The sequence below is a fragment of the Leucopleurus acutus genome (genome assembly GCF_964270905.1).
Source record: "Leucopleurus acutus genome assembly, chromosome: 7".
NCBI lineage: Eukaryota > Metazoa > Chordata > Mammalia > Artiodactyla > Delphinidae > Leucopleurus > Leucopleurus acutus.
The window spans coordinates 9,846,999-9,871,102 of NC_139150.1; the positions used below are offsets into that span (position 1 = coordinate 9,846,999).

The window sequence follows — 24,104 nt, forward strand, 5'->3', positions numbered from 1 at the left end:
GTGCAGTTTTGTTAATAATAATAACAGTTACCATTTAGTGAGGTTATGAAAGTGCCATTCAAATGAAAGTAGAAAGCACCTTTCACAGTCACAGAAAAATAGTTTGGGGGTTATCTGTTTAGAATAAAATATCTGTTGAGATTATTTTATGCTGCCCTTCCTTCATTAGGAGTTGAATAAATGAGTTTGATAGTTGACAGCTTATTTTCCCTCCAAAAAAATGTAGCTAGAGCAGGAAGAGTCAAGAATATTGCATCTTGGATTTGAATAGTGCTTTTTTACTTTTTGTAAGTATCCCTATGAGGTGGATAAGTAGCACATAGATGATGAATATTTCACTGCTGAGGGAAGAGAGGCAGAGGCACCTAACTCACTTGAAATCATCCCATAGCTAGTCCCTAGGCAGGCTACAGGCAGTAACCTGGAATTCCAGATGTGTTTACTAACTTCAATGCTTGTAGTTCTAGGAACCAGTTTCCGTACATAATAGCATTTTTTAGACAATGGTGCTCACTCAAATCAGTCAGTGTGGTTTACCTTTGAGAGGGTTTGCTGCCAAAATCTTGATGCTATTAAAATCTTTGTCAAAAAAGGAATTCCTCATACCTCTGTTCTTAGAGTGTGAACCACGGCACCATGATATAAGTAAAACATGCAGTGGAATTCTTCTGGCCTTTGAGGGAAAACAGTATGAAGCAAAAACACGCAAACCTTTTTACTTGAACCCTGGGTGAACACGCGATTACATCCTCCTCCTCCACCTCCTCCACCTCGCATGTGATTGGAATAGAATTTGAGAGCTGAAAAGGCCCTTCTTATAGTTCATCCTCCCCATTTAACAGATGCAAAAAATGGACTGATGTGTAAAACAGGTTTAAAGAGTTGTAAAGAGGTAACTTTTCCAATGCCATGTAATTAGGTCCCTGGTAATTAGGGAATTGGAAGTCAGGTTTCCTGAGTGGTGCTTGCAATAAACTGTGTTGCTTCCCTCAATTGATGATGTGGTTAACCTGAGAGCCAGGTAAGTGGAAGCATAACTATTGAATTCTTCTACTTGGTTAAGCAAACTTCAAATATTGAGGAGACAGTAAAAGGAAAATAAATCTTAGACTGTAGCAGGAGAGCTGTCTACTGCACCAGCACCATGGATAAGGGCCCTTTTTTGTTTTTGAAAATCATGGCGCCACCCTTTGGGAACAGGAAAGATTTGTCTTGTCTGTTTATTGCACACTGAGCCCTTGCTGGATGCCAGCCACTTTCTACTAGAAACTGGCAGTACAGTGATGATTAAGACAGCGTGCTTAAGGAGTTGAGAGTTTAGAAGAGAAAACCAACATACAGACATTTTTTTTTTAAGTGTGATTAGTTTGTTTATTCATTCATTCATTTATTCATTCCTTAACAAAGCAGCCAGAGAGATACTTTTATTTTTTATTATTTAAAAAAATATTTATTTATTTATTTGGTTGCACTGGGTCTTAGTTGCAGCAGGTGGGCCCCTTAGTTGCTGCTTGCGGGCTCCTTTAGTTGTGGCTCGAGGGCTCCTTACTTGCGGCATGCAAACTTAGTTGTGGCATGCATGTGGGATCTAGTACCCCGACCAGGGATTGAACCCAGGCCCCCCTGCATTGGGAGCTCGGAGTCTTAACCACTGCGCCACCGGGGAAGTCCCCAGAGAGATACTTTTTAAAATGTGAGTTAGATCATATTGCTGCTCACAGTCTTCCGGTGATTCTCCTTTCTACTTGTAATCAAAGCAAAGTGCTTAGAATTGCCTGTAAGGCTCTACTCACTTTTCCCCACTCTTCAGACCTCATCCTCTACTACTTGCTTCTTTGCTGGGCTCCTTGATACTTAGTGCCGGGCATACTCCCCCTGCTTGGCAACACGCTTCCCTCAGAAATCCATATGTCTTGTTCTTTCATCTTCAAGGGTTAACTCTCAAATGTCACCTTCTCAGTGAAGCGTCCCTTGACTATTTTATTTACAATTGCAGCTGTGGCTCCACCTACCTAGCATGCCTTAGCTCTCTTTTCTGTGCTACTTTTCTCCATAGCATTTCTAACTTATTGTATAATTTAATTCTCTATTTTGTTTGTCTCCTTCATTAGAATGTGAACTCCATGAGGGCAGGACTTGCTGTCTGCTTTGTTTTCTGCTGTACTCTGCATCTAGAATAGTGCCTGGCACACAGGAGGCATTCCACAAGTATTTGTTGAATGAATAAATTCAACAAACACTTAGCACCTATTACTAACAGGCAATGTGCTGGATTAATTATTTGGTAGAAGTAGTGATGAAGTGCAGTACAGTGGGACCACATGGGAGCAGCTAACCTGGTCTGTGGGATTCATCAGGGAGGTTTCCCGAGAGAATTGACCATTGAGCTGGATTTAGAAGAATGAGTAGGAGGAGGCCAGGTGACAGTCTTCAGATCAAGTTATAAGTTTGGAGGAATGTAACTTGTCTTTACTGTAGCAGTTTGAGCTGTGGTTCTCCATAGGGTAGGATAAAATTTCAGAAAACAGATGCTAGGAGTTGAACTTTGTTTAGCACCTTCGAAGATTTGAGCATAGATTTTAGTAGCAAAGTTGTATGTGTATGTATTAATCTCGGTATTAATGAAACCATTCGGGGGTTGGAAATTGCCACAGATTTAGTGGCTTCAAACAACACATCACTGCAAGGTTTCTCAACCTCCGCATTATTGCTATTGACATTTTGGGGGGTATAAGTCTTTGTTGTGGGTGCTGTCCTGTGCATTGTATGATGTTTAGCAGCATCCTTGGCATTAAAAAATTTGAAATTGGCAGTTCCTTAAACACGATATTCATACAACTAACTGTATTAAAGGTAGAAATAAAGTGCTTTTAAAACAGTTTGCGGAGGCTTCCCTGATGGCGCAGTCGTTGAGAGTCTGCCTGCCGATGCAGGGGACATGGGTTCATGCCCCAGTCCGTCAAGATCCCACATGCCACAGAGCAGCTAGGCCCGTGAGCCGTGGCCGCTGAGCCTGCGCGTCCGGAGCTTGTGCTCCGCAACGGGAGAGGCCACAACAGTGAGAGGCCCGCGTACCGCAAAAAAAACAAAACAAAACAAAGAAAAACAGTTTGCAGGGCTTCCCTGGTGGCACAGTGGTTAAGAATCCACCCGCCAAGGCAGGGGACACGGGTTCAAGCCCTGGTCCGGGAAGATCCCACATGTCACGGAGCAACTAAGCCCAAGCGCCACAACTACTGAAGCCCGTGCGCCTAGAGCGAGCCCATGCTCCACAACAAGAGAAGCCACTGCAGTGAGAAGCCCGTGCAGCGCAATGAAGAGTAGCCCCCGCTCACCGCAACTAGAGAAAGCCCGCGCACAGCAACAAAGACCCAACACAGCCAAAAATAAATAAATAAATAAATTTATATATTTAAAAAAAAAACAGTTTGGACCCTGGGAATTGGAGAAGGGTTCACAGAGGAAGAAATATTTGAGTTGGACTTAGAAGAAGAAGGTTTGTATTGGAGGATAAAGGTACATCTCACACAAAGGAAGTCTCATTACCAAAGGCTAGATGTGTTCAGAATACTCCTGGGAGTTGCCTTCTGTGGAGAAGGGGCAGATGAATGAAACTGGGTTGTAAAGAGTCCTAAATGTATGTGAAGGTGAAGGGGCTTAGGCTGTTTTCCTGCACTATTTTCATTTCTGTTGTCTAACAAATTACCACAAACTTAGTGGCTTAAAACAACACAAATTTATTATCTCTCAGTGGGTCAGGAGTCATGGCTTCAGCTAGGTTTTCTTTTTTTTTTCTTTTTCTTTTTTTTTTCTCTTTCTTTCTTTTTTCTTTGGCTGTGCCACGCAGCTTGTGGGATTTTAGTTCCCTGACAAGGGATTGAAGCCAGGCCCCCAGCAGTGGAAGCGTGGAGTCCTAACCTCTGGACAGCCAGTGAATTCCCTCAGCTGGGTTTTCTGCTAAGGGTCTCAAAGGGATGAAATTAAGGTGTCAGTGGACTCCAGCCTAAGGTCCCCATTTCCTTGTTACCTGTTGGCTGCGACCGCTCTCATCTCCTAGAGGCTGCTCTCAGATTCTTGCCTTATAATTCCATAACATGGCTGTTTGCTTTTTCAATACCGGCAGGAAAATCTCTGGCTTAAAATCTCTCCCCCGGGTTGCTTAGGATGAAGTCTCATGTAACAAAGTCATCAAGGGAATGACTCTTCCATCACTTTTGATATGCTCTTGGCTAGAAGCAAGTCAGGTTCTACCCACACTCGAGGGAATAACACAGAGGCATGGATATCAAGAGAAGAATTTCTGGAGCCATATTAAAATGTTGACTGCCATATGTACTTTTAGCTCCATGAAGGCAGTAGCCAGGTCTTTTCAAATTTTTTTGCTCAGCATTGTGTCTCTGGTGCCTGGCACATAGTAAGTGCTTTATAAATATTTGTCGAATGAAATCAATGAATGGTAGCGGTTGAGTGTTACTTATGGTTTCAGCTCTTACACTGGTAATTTCACATGGAGAAGCAGTCTAGTTTCTTTGGCATTATTCATTTCTTTAGGTAAAACTATAAACATTTTTACCTGGAATCTTAAAGTAAAACCTAAAATTATTTGTTTATCATAACAAGTGTCAATCAAATCTGTTATCTCAGAGAGACAACACCCATTGGAAAAATAATTTAGGGCTACATTGCACCAAACTGGCAGATTTCTTGTAACAGCCAGAAATGATGGCAGCTTTGGAGTTGTGGAGGTGGTGAGTAGTTAGGTTGTCTGAAGTTTCACAGCTATTGCTAATAACAATAATTTCAAATAATAAACAAGTATTTCAAAACGCTGGAAATACTGATTGTTTTGTAATAACTGCTTTATAATATTGACTTTAGTCTAAGTTGTGCTTAGAACTTTATATATAGTTTGGTGTTATTATTAATTATGGTTGTTCTCCATACTTGTCATAGGAAACATTTTGAGCAATATTTAGATCTTGAGTTATCCGTTGATAAAGGACCATTTTACCTTCAGAAAATCAGGTATTTCTGACACCAAAGTCTGTTTTTCCAGTAGACCTTGCTGTTCAAAATGGGGTTGTGAGAATCTCAGTATGTGCCAGTTGGTCCTGGAAGCCACAAAGTAAGCAAGGCACATCTTCCTGGACTATCAGTTTTAGTGACTATATTCAAAGGTAAAATATTTTTTTCTATTAAAACAAATACAGGTTCAGTATGTTATAGGATAGAATGCAAAATATGAATGAATTCTAAAAATAAATTTCTTACAGCATGTTGCTTTACGTGGCTCCCCCTAGGTTCTCTCTTACCTTGATTTATGGTTACTCTCCTCTGCCCTTCAGGTGTGTCCGTGGACAAGTTTGAGAGGCACTGTACTGTACCAGTCTCCCTTTAACTGGATCTTGGCAGATGGTAAGATTCAGAGACATTTCAGGTGGAGGTTAGTGGTACAAGGAAAGAAAAATCAAGGGCCAGGGTCCCTTTCCCTCTGTCCACAGGAGATATTTGATAGGAGAGGAGACCTGGTCTCCTGGTAGATTGGTGAGGGTCTGGCTGGTCCCAGATGGCCTCAGTCACTCACGGTGGGGGGTGGCATCACAGTAGCTGGAATGATCGATGGCTGAGCCTCTCTGCATTTGGTCTTTTATCCCAAGCTTCTTCCCATGATTCAAATATGGTCCAAAGAAGGCTGTAGCAGAAGCTGCAAAGTCTCTTGAGACCGAGATTCAGCAGTCCCACATTACTTCAACTACATTCTGTTGGTCACAGCAAATTACAAGTGAGCCCAGTGATGGGAGGAGCTGCAAAGACTCAAAAATCTACCAAGTGACCTTGGGCAAGTTACTTAACGCCTTTAAGCCTTAATTTTTTTAATAATCTATAAAATGGGGGTAATAGTAATACCTACTTTCTGGGGTGGTAGTAAGGATGAAATATGTTGTTACATGAAAAGTACAGCTGGTAGTAAGAAGCTCAGTAATTGTCATCTGTTACTGTTCTCCTTGTGTTTTTGCCTAATGAAAGCCTGCCCATCCTTAAATGCCACCTTCTTCCTTCCTAAAGCCTTCTGTAACTTTTTTGTCTCTTGGAAAATACATTGTCTTAGTGTCTTATTTGATGGGTAGTATATTGCCTTATATTACTGTTATGTATGTACACGACATAGCTCATCTGCTGAAGCCTGTAAGCCTCTGGAGGATGCAGGCCAGTGTTCATGTACCTTTTTGTAGGAGTCCCCGTGCCTAGTTCTCAATGATATTTAGTGAATGAATTCCATATTATTCGAAAGAAGATACAAGCATTTATTTTCTGTTGTTGTAATTTGGTCTAGTAAGTACTTTTAGTCAAAGTAAAGAAATAAAAATGTGAAGGGAAAAATTAAGTTCTCCAGATATAAGGTCTCAATATTTACTGTTTAATTAAATTAGGCATATTCAAATGGAGAAGATTTTAATTCCCTGAGGGGAAAAAATGGCTCAATTTTACTCTTCTAAAAAATAAATGAATATTTAATTTAGAGTTAAATTGGAGAGAGTTAGAAAAAGAGATTTAAAATCAATAAAGTGCATTTTATTTTAATGGACATTTCACTTATTTTCTAACTCCAGGGGTTATGAATTCTGAACTTTAATTAGATCAAAGAACTTTGAAATCTTAGTAAAAAACAGGGTCTGTCGGTTTTTATAAATGTACATAATAAAAAGGCTTTGTTTTTCTAACTTGTGATCATATCTTGTTGTGCAAAATAAATGTGAGTGCTTCTATAACATTCTTAAGGAATCTTGTGTAGGAATCAGGTTCAACTTGCCTAATGCTAATAGCATGAAGTCGGGGTACAGTGTGGAAAGGTAAAAAAAAAAAAAAATCTTGCATCTGCTGTTACATGTTGTTAACTCCCTCAGCAGACTTTAAATCATTTCAAGTACAATGATAGTGTGGGAGGTAAATTAACTAACCATTAACAATCTTATAAATACACAATTAACATGCCAACATTTATATGACACATTGATGGGGCAGCAGTAATTTTTGATTGGGAGTTTGCAGACCTTTGAGAAGCCCCAGGCTGTTGCTTATCCAGACAGGTTTTCACAGATTGCAGGTGAGGGCAGCTTGAAGTCTGTCTGGCAGAGGGAAGTGAGTGTGTAGTGTTTTGAAAGTCCAGGAAAAACCACTGGCTGGACTTGAGCATTTGAATTCACGTTACTATCTCAGGTCCTTAGGGAGTGAAGAAGTATAAGGAGGGTGCATTTGCTTCTGGTGGGGTTATTTAAAGAGACAATATTTTAGGTATGGACTTTGTAGCTGAAGTTGCATGAATTTCTAGGGATTTTCAGAAAGCTACTTAGACCTAACTGGGGATTTAAAGTAAACCCTTCTCTGTGGTTTCAGGTCAACAAGTAGATGATCTCTGGAGTTCATTTCATGTGTAAAATTTTATGATTTTTAGTTTTGAACAATTATTAAGTGTGCTGCTTCTTTCTTGCTGTTGTACAAATCACTGTTGCATTAGTGGAGGGAAGGCTAAGGGTCTAGTCTACTGCATAACACATTTACTGTCTTACATCTTTCACAAGGACCCACAAATTTCTCTCAGGCCCTGGAACTCAACAACAGGATTTAAAAAAATCATGTTTATTGTAGCTGTTGTAGTTTTTGTTCCTCTTTGTTTTGAGAGGCTATAGAGTGGTTAAGATCCCAAGCTCTTGGATTTATTGGTTCTATTTACTTGGTTCTATTTACTTATTAGTGCTCTGGGTTTGGGCAGGTTTCTTACTTTGCCTCAGTTTTTTCATCTATAAAATGGGGGTAAAAATAGTTACCATCTTATGGGGTTATTTTGAGAATTATATGAATTAATCCATGTAAAAAGGGAACAACAAGTCTAGCTTTTATAATAAGTTAAGGTTAGTTATTATCATTGCTTTTTGCTTCTGGGATTCTCCATTCTACCTGCAGAAAATGTACATGGCATGCCCTGGCTTATGGATTCATATTAAGTTACTTCCCCTTTGCCCATCTACTTTTTTACTGTCTTGTACCTTATGCTTTTGTTTTTGTTTAATAATACATTGCAAATAAAGTTTGGAGGGTGTATGTGTATAAAGTTATTATTAAGAATATACTTATATTAAGACTTGATACCCATTTAAGCCTACTAAAAATTTACTCCCCTGTTAGGACGTGCTTCAAGTTACCACAGGTAGGTTACATGATCATTAGTGAACACAAATCAAATGGTTATGTGAAGTGGTAATAGCATCCAAGTTGCACCTGGAACCACACTTAGCATACAGTAGGAACTTAATAAATATTTGTTGAATGAATGAATGAATGAAGTATGAAAGGAGACCATCCGGTACATTAAAAATGGCCATGTCATTTTGGGACATCTCTTACTATCCTCCCACTCACTCTCTGTGGTTGTCCCTTTTGCTTCCTTTTTTTTTTTTCTGGCTGTGTTGGGTCTTTGTTGCTGCGCTGCGTACGAGCTTTCTCTAGTTGCAGCGAGCGGGGGCTTCTCATTGCGGTGGCTTCTTTTGTTGTGGAGCATAGGCTCTAGGCGTGCCGGCTTCAGTAGTTGTGGCGCATGGGCTTAGTTGCTCTGTGGCATGTGGGATCTTCCCGCACCAGGGCTCGAACCTGTGTCCCCTGCATTGGCAGGCAGATTCTCAGCCACTGGACTACCAGGGAAATCCCTGCTTCCATTTTTAGTAAAACAAATCTTTATGCTTTGAGGAACCTGGAGTTAGAAAGTGGGAAAATCTGAAAAGTAGGACATCTACTAACAATCTAATTATTGTTTATCTGATAGCTTAATGGTATATATTAAAAAGCACTGACTATCTCGGAGAGTCAAGAATTGGTGACGTTCAGGGAAGGCATTCAAGGCCATTTGTAAAAGTGAAGAGCAGCATCTCTAAACCATGTCTGTGAAACTCAGTTATACATTGATATGTTTTAGTGTTTCTAGAGGAAAAAATGTTTAGGGATCAAATAAGCTTGGAATTTGGAATATATTACGTTACTAGATTACCCCCTCTTGGAGATTCACAATATATAATACATTAGTAGTTTAAAAACTTTGAGAAGTGCTGTAATTAAACAGCAAGAAAAAAGCCTATTTAAATTTGTTTAATCTGGCATTTAACAGACATTAAAAAATTGTGGTAAAGTATGTACAACGTAAAATTTACCATTTTAACCTTTTTTTTTTTTTTTTTTTGCGGTACGCGGGCCTCTCACTGTTGTGGCCTCTCCCGTTGCGGAGCACAGGCTCCGGACGCGCAGGCTCAGCGGCCATAGCTCACGGGCTTAGCTGCTCCGCGGCATGTGGGATCTTCCCGGACCGGGGCATGAACCCGCGTCCCCTGCATCGGCAGGCGGACTCTCAACCACTGCGCCACCAGGGAAGCCCCCTAACCATTTTTAAGTATACAATTCAGTGGCATTAAGCACATTCACATTGATGTGCCATTAATACCATTCATCTCTAGAACTTTTCCATCTTCCCAAACTGACACATACCTATTAAACACTTACTTCCCAATTCTCCCCTCCCCCCAGCCCCTGGCAAAGACTATTCTACTTTCTGTCTCTATGAATCTGACTACTCTAGGTACCTCATATAAGTGGAGTCATGAAGCATTTGTCCTTTTCTGACTAGCTTATTTCATTTAGCGTAATGTCCTTACGGTTCATCCATGTTGTAGCATGTCTTAGAATTTTCTTACTTTTTAAGGCTCAATAACTTTCCATTGTTATGTGTTTACCACATTTTGTTTATCCATTCTTTACCAAGTATTTTTAATTACTGTGTAGTATTCCGTTGTATGTATGTGTCCTGGCATATGCAATGTTGATGGATATTTAGGTTACTTTCAGATCTTCAGTATTACAATCCTGAGATAAATATTTTTGCAGTTATTTCCTTCGAGCAGATCCTAGAAGTGGGGTTGTCCAAAGGGTATTCATGTTTTACACTTTGATATATACTACCAAATTACCCTCTAAAAAGTCCCAATTTTCATTCCCTCTTATAGTGCACAAGAGTGCCCATTTCTCTGAACCCCTGCCAGCATTTGGTTTTAAAGATCTTTGACCTTTGCACAACTGATCAGAGAAAATAACTTGCTTTTTTGTCTGTGTTTGGAATATCTTTGTTTTAGAAATCATATCTACCTTCAAATGATAATTTGCTGCTGTCCAAGTGATTTAAAATGTATTCTTTTGGTTGTGAAAAGTAGTTTTGGCATAAGTTGATAGTGACAATTTTGAAGGGTGACAATTTTGAAGGGCACATTGTAGAGAAGCTCTTGTGCCTTTATTAATTTTTTTAAAAAGCAATTCTTTCTTTATAATCACACTTACACACGACATGCTCATATATGACTTACCTCTGAAACAAAATTGTGTAGTCCTTGGAAGTCAGACAGCAACATTTATTGAATTCCAGCTGTGTGTAAGATTCTTTGTTGCCAGAAAGGATATGGTATTATGGCCCCTGTCCTTGTGGAACTTCCAGTCTGAATCCTCAAGTACATCATAGGAGGTGGAAAACATGTTTCCCAGGGCAGCCCTGTGGGAGCCCTGTCAGAACTGGAAGTGAATAAATATTTGTTGAGTGATTCCTACAGATTCCTCACTGTATGAAGTCATAGTGTACTAATAGAGAAAGTACCTGCTCATGTTAGGGCGTTTTGGGGGCTTCTGTTCTGTTAGGATAGTTAGGGAGTTGGTATGTGCCTTCAGAAGTGTTTGCCCATAACTTTTCTTCATAAGAGGTGGTGGAACAGGTTCATTTTCCTGAAAACGATTCTGTTGAAGGTACCCCACTGTAGTTTGCCGCTTTGTCCTTTGACTTTTTGGTGCCAGAACACCCATTAAATATGTGGCTTCTCACTGAAAGCCCTTGTTTTTGCAGGGGAGAACTAATCAATATGAAGTTGAAAACACCTGCCCCTATGCTGGTGCCTAGTTGCCTCACTTTCATCGGGAAGATGCTTGTCGTGATTGCTACAAAGATGTTTGTAGATCTGTTGATCTGTGATTCCATGGTTCTGTTACAAAACAAATACTGTCATAACTAAATCTATGGTTGTATACGTCTTTGTGGTTATATAAGAACTTATTTTTACAAGTGAAACTTAAATGCTTCCCTTTATTTCTGTAATTTTTTTCTGATTAATACACTTAAAGTGGTGGGCTGACATTATTGTTTCTGCGACTAAATGTCTCAGATATTTGACACTTAGAAGAATCCCATGATATTAGGAAATATATTAAGTCTATATTAGGGTATAAACTTTTTGACTCAGGCATACCTTACTCACCTTTGCATTTCCTATTAGCTTCAGTGTAAAGTAAGTACTTAGTGAATATTTAAGGGAAAAAATGAAAATTAATGTAATTCACTTGATCAGAGATGCTCCTTAGTCAAACTTACTCTTAAGCTCAGTATCTTTAAGATCCACCAGGTGAGGTTAATAGAAGGATATGTTGCCAGACAAAAAATTTAAAAACTTCAGTTAGCTATAATGATTTTTTAACTAGATTTCCCCCTGTGTTCCATTTCTAGAAGAAACAAATGACAAGAAAATCTGGTGTTCTAGGTCTTTCTAAAAATAAATATCTTCTAGGACTGTTCCTAGGAACATATTCAGTCTACCGTTCACATTCCTTGCACTTCATAATGGTTTTAGAGGAGCAGGGAGGTGACCCAGATGACCTGCAGAGTCCTCTGTTACAAAGGAAGCATGCACTTATTTTACCTGCTGTGAACTTAACGATAGAAGGATAAATTGTTGATATATTTTAGGATTATTTTAAACAAGAATTGAAAACTGAAGTTGGTAATGATATTTTTACCATCAGCATCATCATTATTACTAATAACAGCTAATTTTAAATTATGTACCAGCTGTTCTTTTGAGCATTTTACCTACCTAATCTTCTATATATCCTTTCTTCCCTGCAATCCCCATTTCACAAATGAAGAAAGAAAACAGGCTCACTGAGGTTAAAGTTATTTTGACCAAGATCACATAGCTAGCAAGTGATAGGGCCAGGATTTGAACCCAGTTCTGCCTATAGGCCCTTAGGTTCCTAACTACTGTTCTGTAATATTTTCTTTGTTGAGTATTCCCATTTAACTGAGGAGGTACCATTTTGTTCCCAGAATAAACATTGTTACAGTTTTAACAGGATTCAGGAAGCAGTTCTTATAATTAGGTTTCTAAAATAAGAAATTAATCTGGTAGCCGACAAGTTTGATTAATAAGTTTTATTTTAAAAGCACAATACTATCTTAAATCAGAAGGAAGAAAAATGTATTTATTGAACAAAATTACTTTGGTGGTCCGTTTTTGTAAAATTCCTGGTAACTCAGGAAGCATTGTCTGTGCCCTTTTAGACATTTCACAACCATATGGCAGGAGGGGGAAATGTAAACTGAAATACAGTTTCATGCTTTAGCACATCGTTTGAGGAAAATACAGCGTGTTCCCCCATGACCTTATAAAGTAATGAGAAGACTGCATGGGAATGAAGGGAGAAAGAAAGGAAAATTTATTGTTTTAACAGTGGTTATATACTTTGAATGGCCTAAGGAGTTACTGTTACTTGTTTTGTAAAAGAGTAAGCCATCTTCTCTGATACCATGGAGATCTCATTGACTAGAGTGGTAGACCCTAGAGCTTATAAGGATTTCCTTTCAGCTTGAACTTAATCCTTTTAAACTCCTAGCTACAGGGACAAATGTTGATTTTCAAGGTAGCATTTTACCACATTGAATTTGTTTGAAAAATGATTCAGTCATTTTCTGCCTTATTCTTAAATGTTGCTGTGTACATCGTGTTTCTAGGTAGGTGAGCCCGTGAAACAATATGAAGAGAAGAAAATAGCCTTTTAAGGAAATTGGCCCACAGAAAGGATGGCCTTCTTGGACAATCCAACTATCATTCTAGCTCATATTCGACAGTCACATGTGACCAGTGATGACACAGGAATGTGTGAGATGGTTCTCATTGATCATGATGTTGACCTAGAGAAGATTCATCCTCCTTCAATGCCTGGAGACAGTGGGTCAGAAATTCAGGGAAGCAATGGTGAGACTCAGGGCTATGTATATGCCCAGTCAGTCGATATTACCTCAAGTTGGGACTTTGGTATTAGAAGACGCTCAAATACAGGTAAACATTGCCTTTTAGTCATGTCTTCTGAGCTTTAAATCAGTAAACAATCTTATAGAATAATGCATAATGTTGGCATGGGTTTAATGGGGAAAGTTACTGTGCATTAACAGGAATGTGTGTGTGTTACACTAACAGTGAGTCTAAGCAATCTCTCCATCTCTGCGACTGTGAATGGAGAGAGTCTCTGGAGTGATGCTGTTAGAAGGAGGTAGACAGAAGAGGGATAAGGAAGCAGACAGAGGAAAAATAGGTGAAAAAGTTGGCTATGAGAGGAGCGTTCTGTTTCTAAAAAGTGACTGTGTAGAGAGGGAAGTGGACTGTTTTGTGTATCTTCACAGAGCAACATTATTCCCAGTAGACAGACTACCTGGAGGCAGATTTCAGGTTGACATGATAAAGAAACTTTAATACAGAGAGCTGACCAGCCAAGGGTGCTGCTGCCCAAGACAGTTCTTGCCCTGGAGGAATTGTAGCGGGGTATGGGGTTCGGAGGGAGGCTACTGAATATTTGTTAGGCCTGCTTTTAGTAGGAATTCCTCCACTGGGTGTGAGATTAGAAAAGGTGCCCCTGTTTTTGATACATTACCTTTATTTAGTTGATCTCTACCCTTTGATAATTGTGGCTTGAAAATGCTCAACTTTAGCATATATCTATTTAGTCGTTAGCTTTGAAACACTTATCATTCCCCTTTCCCAGCTTAAGTTTTTTGGGAGCATTTCAAGGGCAATGTGATAAACCAAGTCCTTTACTTAGATAAATTATTTAGACTTTATAATCTAGTTCAAATATGACAGGGTATTCTACAAAATAATTTATTTTTTTTAGATAATCAAAAAATATAATCTCCTAATCAGTAGCGATAACCTGCTAACTCCCAGGAAAAGTAACGGCAGGATATATAGTAGAACATTGAAAATATTTATATGTTTATTTTCACAGTCCAAATGTAAAATGTATGTAAAGGAGTACTGCAGGTAGAGCAGGATACAATTCACAGTGCAAAGCATGTTAAGGTTTTGGTTCAGAATTCAGCATTCTGTGACATCTACAAAGAATAATTTGCTCTTGTGATGAAAATAATTAATAGCATTTCCCAGTATCTAAAGGAACTTTTATCAAAATAGGATTTGAGTGAAGGTTTGAATATAATTTAGAACCATTGATTCTCGGTTCTCTAGTTGAAACTGACTTCCTTGCAAGTTATTGAGATGATATCTTTTATGACAGGTTGAATGGATTTCAGTAGGAGAATGCCGCTAAATTGAGAGCTTTATGATTATATTACTTTGCTGTACCCTTCACATTTATTAATTGCAACTGAATGTATTTTTCTTCCGTGGAATTTGGTTAGATATAGTGACATTGTCAGAATGCTTTTGCCAGCATAGTTTAATTTTCTGGCAAGATTAGTTTCAGTGTTTCCCTACCACTAGGCTAAGGCAGGAATGTAAGATTTCCTATCTTGGAAATGATTGCAAGAAAACTTTATTTTATTTATTTATTTTATTAGCGTTGTGCCAGGATAGGAAGTTGAAGATTAGCAAGAGGAAACTAATTTGAAGAGGTGACATCAGTTGTGACTTTCTTTTCCATTGTAGTCTCCGTTTGCAGCAGTTGTTAATGTATGCTGGACAGTATTTCTTTAAAAGATCAGTTCACTGACTTTTGAAGGTTGATCAGCCAGTGGTAATATAATCACAAATGCACAATTTTAGATGATGCTTTTGTTATTGTTGTTGGAATTTCTTAAGCTAGTACTTGGATGCTAATAATTAATTAGGATTGTGAGGTATCCTAGCGACCAGGGAATTTACTTTTTAATCCTTTCAGCATATCTTAAAATTTTGTATAAGAAAAATTGTTCTTTTTAAGGTTTGACTAATGTTACAAAGATACAAATCATTTATTTTACTACCTATAAACTGTTTCAGCCCACTGAAGAAAAGCTATGCTAATTTATATAGCTTTGACATTTTATAATTTTCATGATTTTTAGATAAAGGATTTTATATTTAAAACTTTAATAGTCTAGTCTGAGTTCATTTATCTTTAATTTTTGAAACGGGTAGAGTAATTCATAACAGTAATTTTATTCCTGTAATGTAATATTCACTTCAGTTCATTTGTGCATTAAAATTCCTTTAAGACCGTTATTAATGATTTATATAATGAAATGTCATATTAATCACAGAAGTTTTCACATTTTATTATTCTCTTCCATGTTAATACTATCTTTATGATCTCTATTAATGTTTTATATCCTCTAATTTCAATTATAAATCAAGAATATTTTCATGTTTTTGTTGGTATTTGCTTTTCAGGGGTGCCACCTTTAAAATTTTATGACTTTTTCCCTACATATGCAATATAAAACATCTTTATTCATATAAAGGTAGTTAATTATGTCTTTGTTCATAGTAAACTTTCATTGACAAACTTATAGTTATAATATTTCTTTTCAAGCTCAAAGATTAGAACGACTCCGAAAAGAGAGACAAAACCAGATCAAATGCAAAAATATTCAGTGGAAAGAAAGAAATTCTAAGCAATCAGGTAAATTGAAATAATTTTAATTGTTAATTTGAGATTTATATATTTAGTTTATATTATTATATAAGAGCTTTTAATTTTAATTCATCCTTTTAAATCCTCTAGGCAGATACCTCTGTGTTTTAAGCTTTGAACTCTTTCACTTGGGTGCCTTGGCCTGCTGAAGCTGTGTGTTCTTTAGGTCTTGTCTTTTTGGCCACTCCTTCTCCTGGATCACAAGGATTGATGAGTGCAGGGCATATTTTGTAGAAACTGTTGTACCAGTACCTTGTTCTTAGAGCCTTAGGTGTACCTATGATTTGGATGGGCCTCTGGATTGTAGGTCCCTCCTGGCAGTTCTAACCTAGACTTGCCCTTGCCTCATTAGCCCCAATAACAATCTTTTTTGCATATATGCTAATTCTTTTCCTTTAGCTTACAGACCATTATGTTGCTGGTATTAGCATTTGCAGTATGTGTTCATGTGGTATGTATTGATACATTAAAAAGCTGGCTGTCTTATATATTTTCAAAGCTTCAATCTCAGCAGGGAGAGAAGACTTTTTAAGAAAGTACAAAATAGAATGCTATTAAAATATTTTCTAATGTTTTATCATGTTTCCTAGACTTTTTTTTTTCTTCCTTTGAAATAAATGTCTGCAGTTGTCTTTTATACCTTCTTAGCACCTCCCACTACCACCCTGGCATATAATACATGTCCAATCAATTTTTGTTGACTGACTCCTTTGCTACATAATATTTATGAAACCAGTAATATTAATGATTATCACTTTAACAGCAGCACCTACCTAGTGCTGTGGTAAGTACCTTATGTGCATTACCTCCAATGCAATGGTCTTATAAGGTGTAGGTATCATTGCTGTCGTTAACAGACGAAACAGAGGGTCACAGAGGCTTAACTTGCTAAAGTTACAAGGCTAGGAAGTGGTGGTGCAGTAGAGCCATGTTTTGTATCTAGCACTGTCTGCACCTAAAGGCCAATCTCTTTCTGCTAAACCATGTCATATAAAGTGGTTATTGCTTTCTCCTACTGTAATTGTAAACCCAGGAGTGTTCAATGGGTATGATTTTCTTAATGATTGCTTCTAAATAACGACTGTTTAGAATGAGAAATCCACTTCTTTCTCTTTTTTGTATCTCACTTCCGTGACTTCCTATAGTTCTTCTTGAATGTCTTTTTAGTTTTGCTCTTGGTACTTTAAAAATCTCTCCAGGCTGACCTTTTCTGTTGATCTAGTTAATACTTCTCTCCGTTACATTTAGCATAAACTGGAAAACCCTTATATCATTTATTTTGTCTACTTTCTTCAATATTTTTGTATGTCTTAATGTTTTTCCTATTTGTCTCTCCTTAATGAAGTCAGGGCCAGTTTAATAAGCCCGTCGCTCCAGCTACCCTTTGTTTTGCCTTCTTCACTTCCATATCTTAAAATGATCATAAATAAATAAATTAATAAATAGAGTAGAGCATCTCAAATGTATCTTCATTAACCCCTTTCACAATGTGAGAAGTAATTTCTTCAACCTACATTTTGATGCATCTAATAAGTTTTGGTACTCCCCCGCCCACTCCTTAAAGTCTAATCCACTTTAACTTTTGTTCAGTGTTTCACAGAATGTGCTGGAGAAACAAATAGTCCCCTGTTGGCTTTCATTTTAACCACACTGTCCATTATGTGTATCTGCTTCTCTCTCCCTCAGTTTCCTTCCCTTTATTTCTGTCTCAGAGATTTCAGTAATTGACACTGTGATCTTATTTCTGGAAGAGCTCCTTAATGTGCCTGCCCATGCTTTGAGATGTTGACGTTGATTCTGGCCAGACCAGTAGCCTGCCTGGTGGTTACTCTTGATGGTTAGGGTGAACCTCGTCAATGCACAGAAGAATGCCTTTGAATTTTCTGTTAAGCTGGGTTCTATCATTACCACAGACTGGCACTCTGGTTATCCTGAAATGTGTTAGAAAAGTAGAGTTCGCAGTCCATTAAACATCTACCTGGCAAATGGATCAGCCATTCTATTTTCACACATCTCTCAAATACATACTCTTTTTTGGCAAGAAATGCCACCACCAAATCATTTTGATATTAATTGGGAATTTTGGCTAGGTAATCATTCATTCATTTCCTCATTCTTTTTCTGCTAATTACATTTTGTGAAAAATCCTTTCATCTGTTTTTTATCTTTGTTTTATTTCATTTCCCACTAGAAGAATCATCATTATGAATATGATGACCTCCCATGGAATGTTCTTTTTCCACACTTATTCTATCTGCTACATCCAGTTTATTCTTTAAGACACTGCCTAAATGCTTCCTTTTCATAGAGGAGTTAGAAGGGATCTTAGAAACCATCTGGTCCATACCTCGAAGTTCTTTATGAACCTACTGACCCATATGCCATGAGACCACATGGTAAATGTAATACCTTATAGTAAGATTCTTTTAGTATTTCTGTAACTAAAACTGCATGGATAAATGTGAAGACGATGTCATTGGAAGACAGCTTTGTCAGGAATAATCTCAAATCAAAGACTAGTATTTTTAATTTTATTGTTTTAAAATGGTGTTGGTATATTATTTACAAAATTGGTTATTATTCTTATTTATTGAGTCATTTAACAAGTATTTCTTTTACAACTTCTGTGTGCGTAGTAATTCTGTGCTAGGTGCTTTGGGGAATACATGATTCCTGTCCTTAAGAAATTTGAAGTCTAATTGGAATTCAAGGCTATTTACATGTGAAGTTAAATAATAACTTAAAACAGTAAGGTAGTTTTTATCAGTTACTTATGAATATTCCTGAAGTTTTCTTACTATAACTTCTATTATTGGTTTCTTAAGACAACAGTTCCCAGATACAATGGCTGTATAAAAGTCAGAAATGCATCCAAAAGTACACATTATAATGACATTCTGTATACATTTCTAGGCCCTGTCTGTGTAATTCCTGGTTCAGTAGGTAGAGGTTGGGGTCCACAAGTATATATTTTTCAGAAGCTCACTGGGTGATTCTGATGGGTAACCAGCTCTGAGCACCACTGGATTATAATATGCCAGCCACTAACTTTACTTCATCTTCATGCAAGCAGAGCAAATTAGCTGTTAATATTTCTGTATTATTGGTGAGAAAACTGGAGGACAGAGGCGCTAACTAACTTTCCCAAGTTACTTACTTACAAGTAATTACAAAGTCAGAATTCTCCTGGCCAGTCTGATCCCAAACACTGTAGTCTCTCCACTGTACTCCATTCTCTCCCATACCATAGGCAGAAAGGAGCTGCTCCTGGAGCTTTGAATATTGAGGAGTCTTTGGGGTTCCCTTGTACCTTTCTTTCTCTGTGTGTCAGCTACAGCCAATGTTCGGGAAAGGTACCAAAGCTTCTATATTAAAAACTTTCAGTTGAAAATAATGAAAAGCAAGTGAAGTCAAAGTTGAAGAGCAGCTTGAAGTTGAGCAACTCAAGAAGTATAGCTGTGTCTTATGAATGGCTTAGAACCAGGAAGAAGGGCTCTGTGACCTTTTCCAATCTTATCTCTGCTTTTTTGTGACCATCTGCTCTCTCCTTCCTCCTCCCATTCTGCTCCCTATCCCCACGACTACTTTTTCTGCTTTTCTGATCCAGAGTTATTCATTCAACAAGTATTTATTTAGCTCCCACAGGATGCAAAGGCAGTTATGCATTATTATAGGTCTAGAAGGTAGAGCAGTGAACAAGACAAAGTCCCTCCCCTCGTGGAGGTTGTTGGGGAGAAAGGCATTTAAACGAACATAGGAGGTCAGGTGTCAGAATGGGAGAAGTGGCATAGAAAACAATATCCCCCAACTAAGGTCGGTAAGGAATGCTAGGCATGGGATTGTGCTGTTTTATATAGGGTGATCAGGGAAGGTCTCATTAGGAAGGTGGTGGATGAGCAGAGATCTGAAGGAAGTGAAGGAGTGAGCCAGGCAGATACTGGGAGATGAGTGTTCTAAGATGAGGGAACAGCAAGTGCAAAGGTTCTGTGGCAGAAGTGTGACTGATGTACTCAAGGAATAGCAAGGAAGGATGCTTGTTGGTTAGAGTAGAGTAAGCAAGGGAAGGAGTGAGGTCAGAGAAGTAAGTAGTGGGAGACCTGATCATGCACAGTCCTATAAGGACCCTGGGTGAGGTGGTTTGATCAGAGTACTGATATGATGTGTGACTTACTTTTTACTTTTTTTTTCCTAGCTTCAATTTCATTTAAAACAACTATTATAAAATTTTTCAAACACAAAAACAAAAAAAATTTTCAAACATATACAAAAGTAGAGAGAATGGTGTCATGAACCCCACGTGCCCATCACCCAGCTTCAGCAGTTAGCAATATATGTTTCGTCTTGTGTCATTTAGACATTCACCTCCCCTGCCCTCCCAGATTATTTTTAAGCAAATCCTAGCTATCATATAATTGCATACCTAAATACTTACGTGTTTGTTTATTTATTTATTATTTATTTTATTTTTGGCTGCATTGGGTCTTCGTTGCTGTGTGCAGGCTTTCTCTAGTTGTGGCGAGCGGGGGCTACTCTTCGTTGTGGTGCGTGGGCTTCTCATTGAGGTGGCTTCTCTTGTTGCGGAGCACGGGCTCTAGGCATGTAGCTTTGGCACGCGGGCTCAGTAGTTGTGGCTCACGGGCTCTAGAGCACAGGCTCAGTACTTGTGGCACACGGGCTTAGTTGCTCCGCATGTGGGATCTTCCTGGACTAGGGCTCAAACCTGTGTCCCTTGCATTGGCAGGCGGATTCTTAACCACTGCGCCACCAGGGAAGCCGTGTGTGTTTTTTAACATGTAATAAAACTGCTCTACCACTATCCTCCAAAAATTAGCAGGAATTCTTTACTATTATCAAATATTTTCCTGATTGTCTCAATTTTTTTCCTGCCACCCCCCATTTTGTTTGTTCAGGTCTAGATCTAAGGTCCACACCTTACTTTTGGGCAGTGTGTCTCATTTCCTTTTTAATCTATAGATTCTCTTTCATTTTTTATTCTTGTAATTTATTAGTTGAAGAAACTGGGTCATTTTGTCCCATAGTATTTCCTACATTCTGGCTTTTGCTAATCATATCCCCATGGTTAATATGTTCCTCTGTCCTCTTTATTTCCTATAAACTGGTGGTTAGATCTACAGAATTGCTCAGATTGAAGTTTGATTTTTGGTAAGAACACTGTGTACATGCTGATCTGTATTTCCTATTGCATCATTTTAGGAAACATAGAATGTCTTACTGTGTTTTTTGTAACAAGATTGATGGTGGAATCAGGCCTTATCCATCCATTATTAAATTACTCCCATCAGCTGTTCATCTGATAGTTTTAGTGGCCATTAATGAGTATCACCTAGATTCATTATTTCATTAAGAGGTGTGAAATAGTGATTTCTAATTTTATCAACTTGTTTTATATAAAGAACTTTCCCTAATCTATTATTTGGCTATCCTCAGGTATAGTCCCTACAAGAACAGCAGGATAAATGCTTGCTTCTTTACCTTTGTCAGTTGTTTTCAGAATGAAGAGTTTGTTCCCTAGCATCCCATGTAGATGACCAATGAGGGTTTTTTTCCCTTTGTATCATTATGCACTCATGGGTTTTTAAGCATAATTTATATTTTTCAATTCATTGCAGTTATTCTTTTTTTATGCTGAAATTGTCCCTTTGTATAGTGAGTCCCTTCACATTTGCTGCTAAGTTCTTTTGACACAATTCCAGTAATCTTTCATAGTTTCCTTGCTTTCTTGTGTAACAAGATGTTGCAGGTTCATCTTGCACATTTTCTTCCCCAAATCTGGAATCAGCTGTTTTTCCAGGGAGTCTTGATTCTTTTTAGTGGTAAATGGCATTAAGAGACCACAACTGAGCTCTAGGGGGGCTCACTGGATTGATTTTTGTTTTCCTTGTAGGCCTTTTCAGGGAGTAGAGCTCAGAAAAAAATAAATTTTTAAAGAGAATACATTGTGAGTTAATGCTGATAATTCCAATTCAGATTTAGGAATTTTTGCTTTTGATTTTATGTTTATGTATGCTTTCTCATGCTGAAAATCTTGGTTCCAGAATAGAAATACCAATGTTATTATTAATATTATGATTAGTGAAAACAGTTTAAGATTTTTTTTTTGTCTTTTTGATATGTTCTAATAGGGAATGTACAGTCAAATTGCTATATGATAAAGTTACTTAAAATAATTCCTCTCTTTTAGTTAAACTGCCAACTAAATATTACACTTAAGTTCATTTTTAATTTTGCTTTTATTTTTAGAGGTTGCACTTTTTCTTTATTAATTACACAAAACATTTACATGGTTGTAAAGTTAAATACATAAAACAGGGTAAACCAGAGAAATCTAGCCTCATTCCTTGTCTTCTACTCTTTTAGATAGTCATTTTAAAAAAGGTTTTGGCTTTTCTGTCCACTTACAAATATATATAAGCATATTTACATTCATATTCCCCTCTTTTTAAATTAAAGATAGCATAATACACACTATTTTATGCAATCCATTTTTCATTTAGCAACACATCCTGAGAATTACTCTGGAGCAATACATAGAGATAGGTTTCATGATGTGGTTGTACCATAGTTTAGCCAACCAGTCCCTTGTTGAGGGATATTTGATCGTTTTCAGGCTTTTGCTGTTGCAAATGGGACTGCAGTGGAAAGCGTCATGCATATTAGTTTAGTTTTGTTTTTTTGCCAGTGTCTCTAGGATCAGAATCCTGAAAGTGGTATTATTGGGCCAAGGGGTAAATATATGGTTTTCTTTGACATTGTTACATTCCCCTTTATTGAGATTTTGCTGTTTTTCGTTCCCTCTAGTAATGTGTCGAGTGTCTATTTCCTGATAGAAGTGGAATGGTATCATAGTATAGTCTTTTGGGTTTTTTTTAAAATATATGTATTTATTTATTTATGGCTGTGTTGGGTCTTCGATTGCTGTGCATGGGCTTTCTCTAGTTGCGGTGAGCCGGGGCTACTCTTTGTTGCGGTGTGCGAGCTTCTCATTGCGGTGGCTTCTCCTGTTGCAGAGCCCGGCCTCTAGGTGTGTGGGCTTCAGTAGTTTTGGCTCACGGGCTCAATAGTTGTGGATCACGGGCTCTAGAGCGCAGGCTCAGTAGTTGTGGCGCACAGGCTTAGTTGCTCCGCGGCATGTGGGATCTTCCCGGACCAGGGCTTGAACCTGTGTCCCCTGCATTGGCAGGCAGATTCCTTTTTCTTGCGGTACTCGGGCCTCTCACTGCTGCGGCCCCTCCCGCTGCGGAGCACAGGCTCCAGACGCGCAGGCTCAGCGGCCATGGCTCACGGGCCCAGCTGCTCCGCGGCCTGTGGGATCCTCCAGGACCAGGGCACTACCCGTGCCCCCACATCGGCAGGCGGACTCTCAACCACTGCGCCACCAGGGAAGCCCGCCAGGCAGATTCTTAACCACTGCGTCACCAGGGGAGTCCCTCGTAGTATAGTTTTAAATTGCATATTTCTTATTATGAAATGTGGTTGAACATCTTTCCATTTGTTTAAGAGCTCTTTGAGGGGCTTCGCTGGTGGTGCAGTGGTTGAGAGTCCGCCTGCCGATGCAGGGGACGCGGGTTCGTGCCCTGGTCCGGGAAGATCCCACGTGCCGTGGAGTGCCTAGGCCCGTGAGCCATGGCCGCTGAGCCTGCGCGTCCGGAGCCTGTGCTCCGCAACAGGAGAGGCCACAACAGCGAGAGGCCCGCATACCACACAAAAAAAGAGCTATTTGAATTTCTTTTTCTGTGGATATTATATATTTCTTGTCCATTTTTCTATTGGGTTGTTGGTCAGTGTCTTCTCTACTTTGAGAATCTTTATATATTAGGAAGTTTTTATTTTTATTATTTTTTGCGGTACGCGGGCCTCTCACTGTTGTGGCCTCTCCCGTTGAGGAGCACAGGCTCCGGACGCACAGGCTCAGCGGCCATGGCTCACGGGCCCAGCCGCTCTGCGGCATGTGGGATCTTCCCAGACCGGGGCACGAACCCATGTCCCCTGCATCGGCAGGAGGACTCTCAACCACTGCACAACCAGGGAAGCCCAGGAAGTTTTTATTTTTATGTCATCAGATTTATCAATTTTCTTCTTATTCTGAAGTTTATAACTTTTTTTTTTCTTTTTTAAAATTAAAAAAAAATTTGGGCTGCACCAGGCAGCATGCGGGAGCTTAGTTTGCTGACCAGGGGTCGAACCCGCGCCCCCTGCAGTGGAAGCATGGAGTCTTAACCACTGTATCACCAGGGAAGTCCCTATAACTTGTATTTTAAAAGACTCATTGGCTGCTGGGTTGAGAAGAGACAGTGGTCTGGGTTGGGGTGGGGGAGGCAAGG

The 24,104-nt window shown here is 38.8% G+C and overlaps 1 protein-coding gene across 3 annotated transcripts in view; it reads left to right on the plus strand.

Moving 5' to 3' along the window:
* MAPKAP1 (MAPK associated protein 1) overlaps window positions 1-24,104 on the plus strand; it is a 231,594-nt gene that overhangs the window by 13,776 nt on the left and 193,714 nt on the right. For 2 of the 3 annotated variants that reach the window (XM_082842752.1, XM_082842754.1), the window contains exons 2-4: window positions 5,346-5,415; window positions 12,866-13,193; window positions 15,661-15,750. In XM_082842752.1, coding sequence (XP_082698878.1) covers window positions 12,935-13,193; window positions 15,661-15,750 — 349 coding nt within the window. In that variant the 5' untranslated portion in view covers window positions 5,346-5,415; window positions 12,866-12,934. The remainder of the gene's footprint in view (window positions 1-5,345; window positions 5,416-12,865; window positions 13,194-15,660; window positions 15,751-24,104) is intronic. The other variant, XM_082842753.1, reaches the window with a different exon arrangement.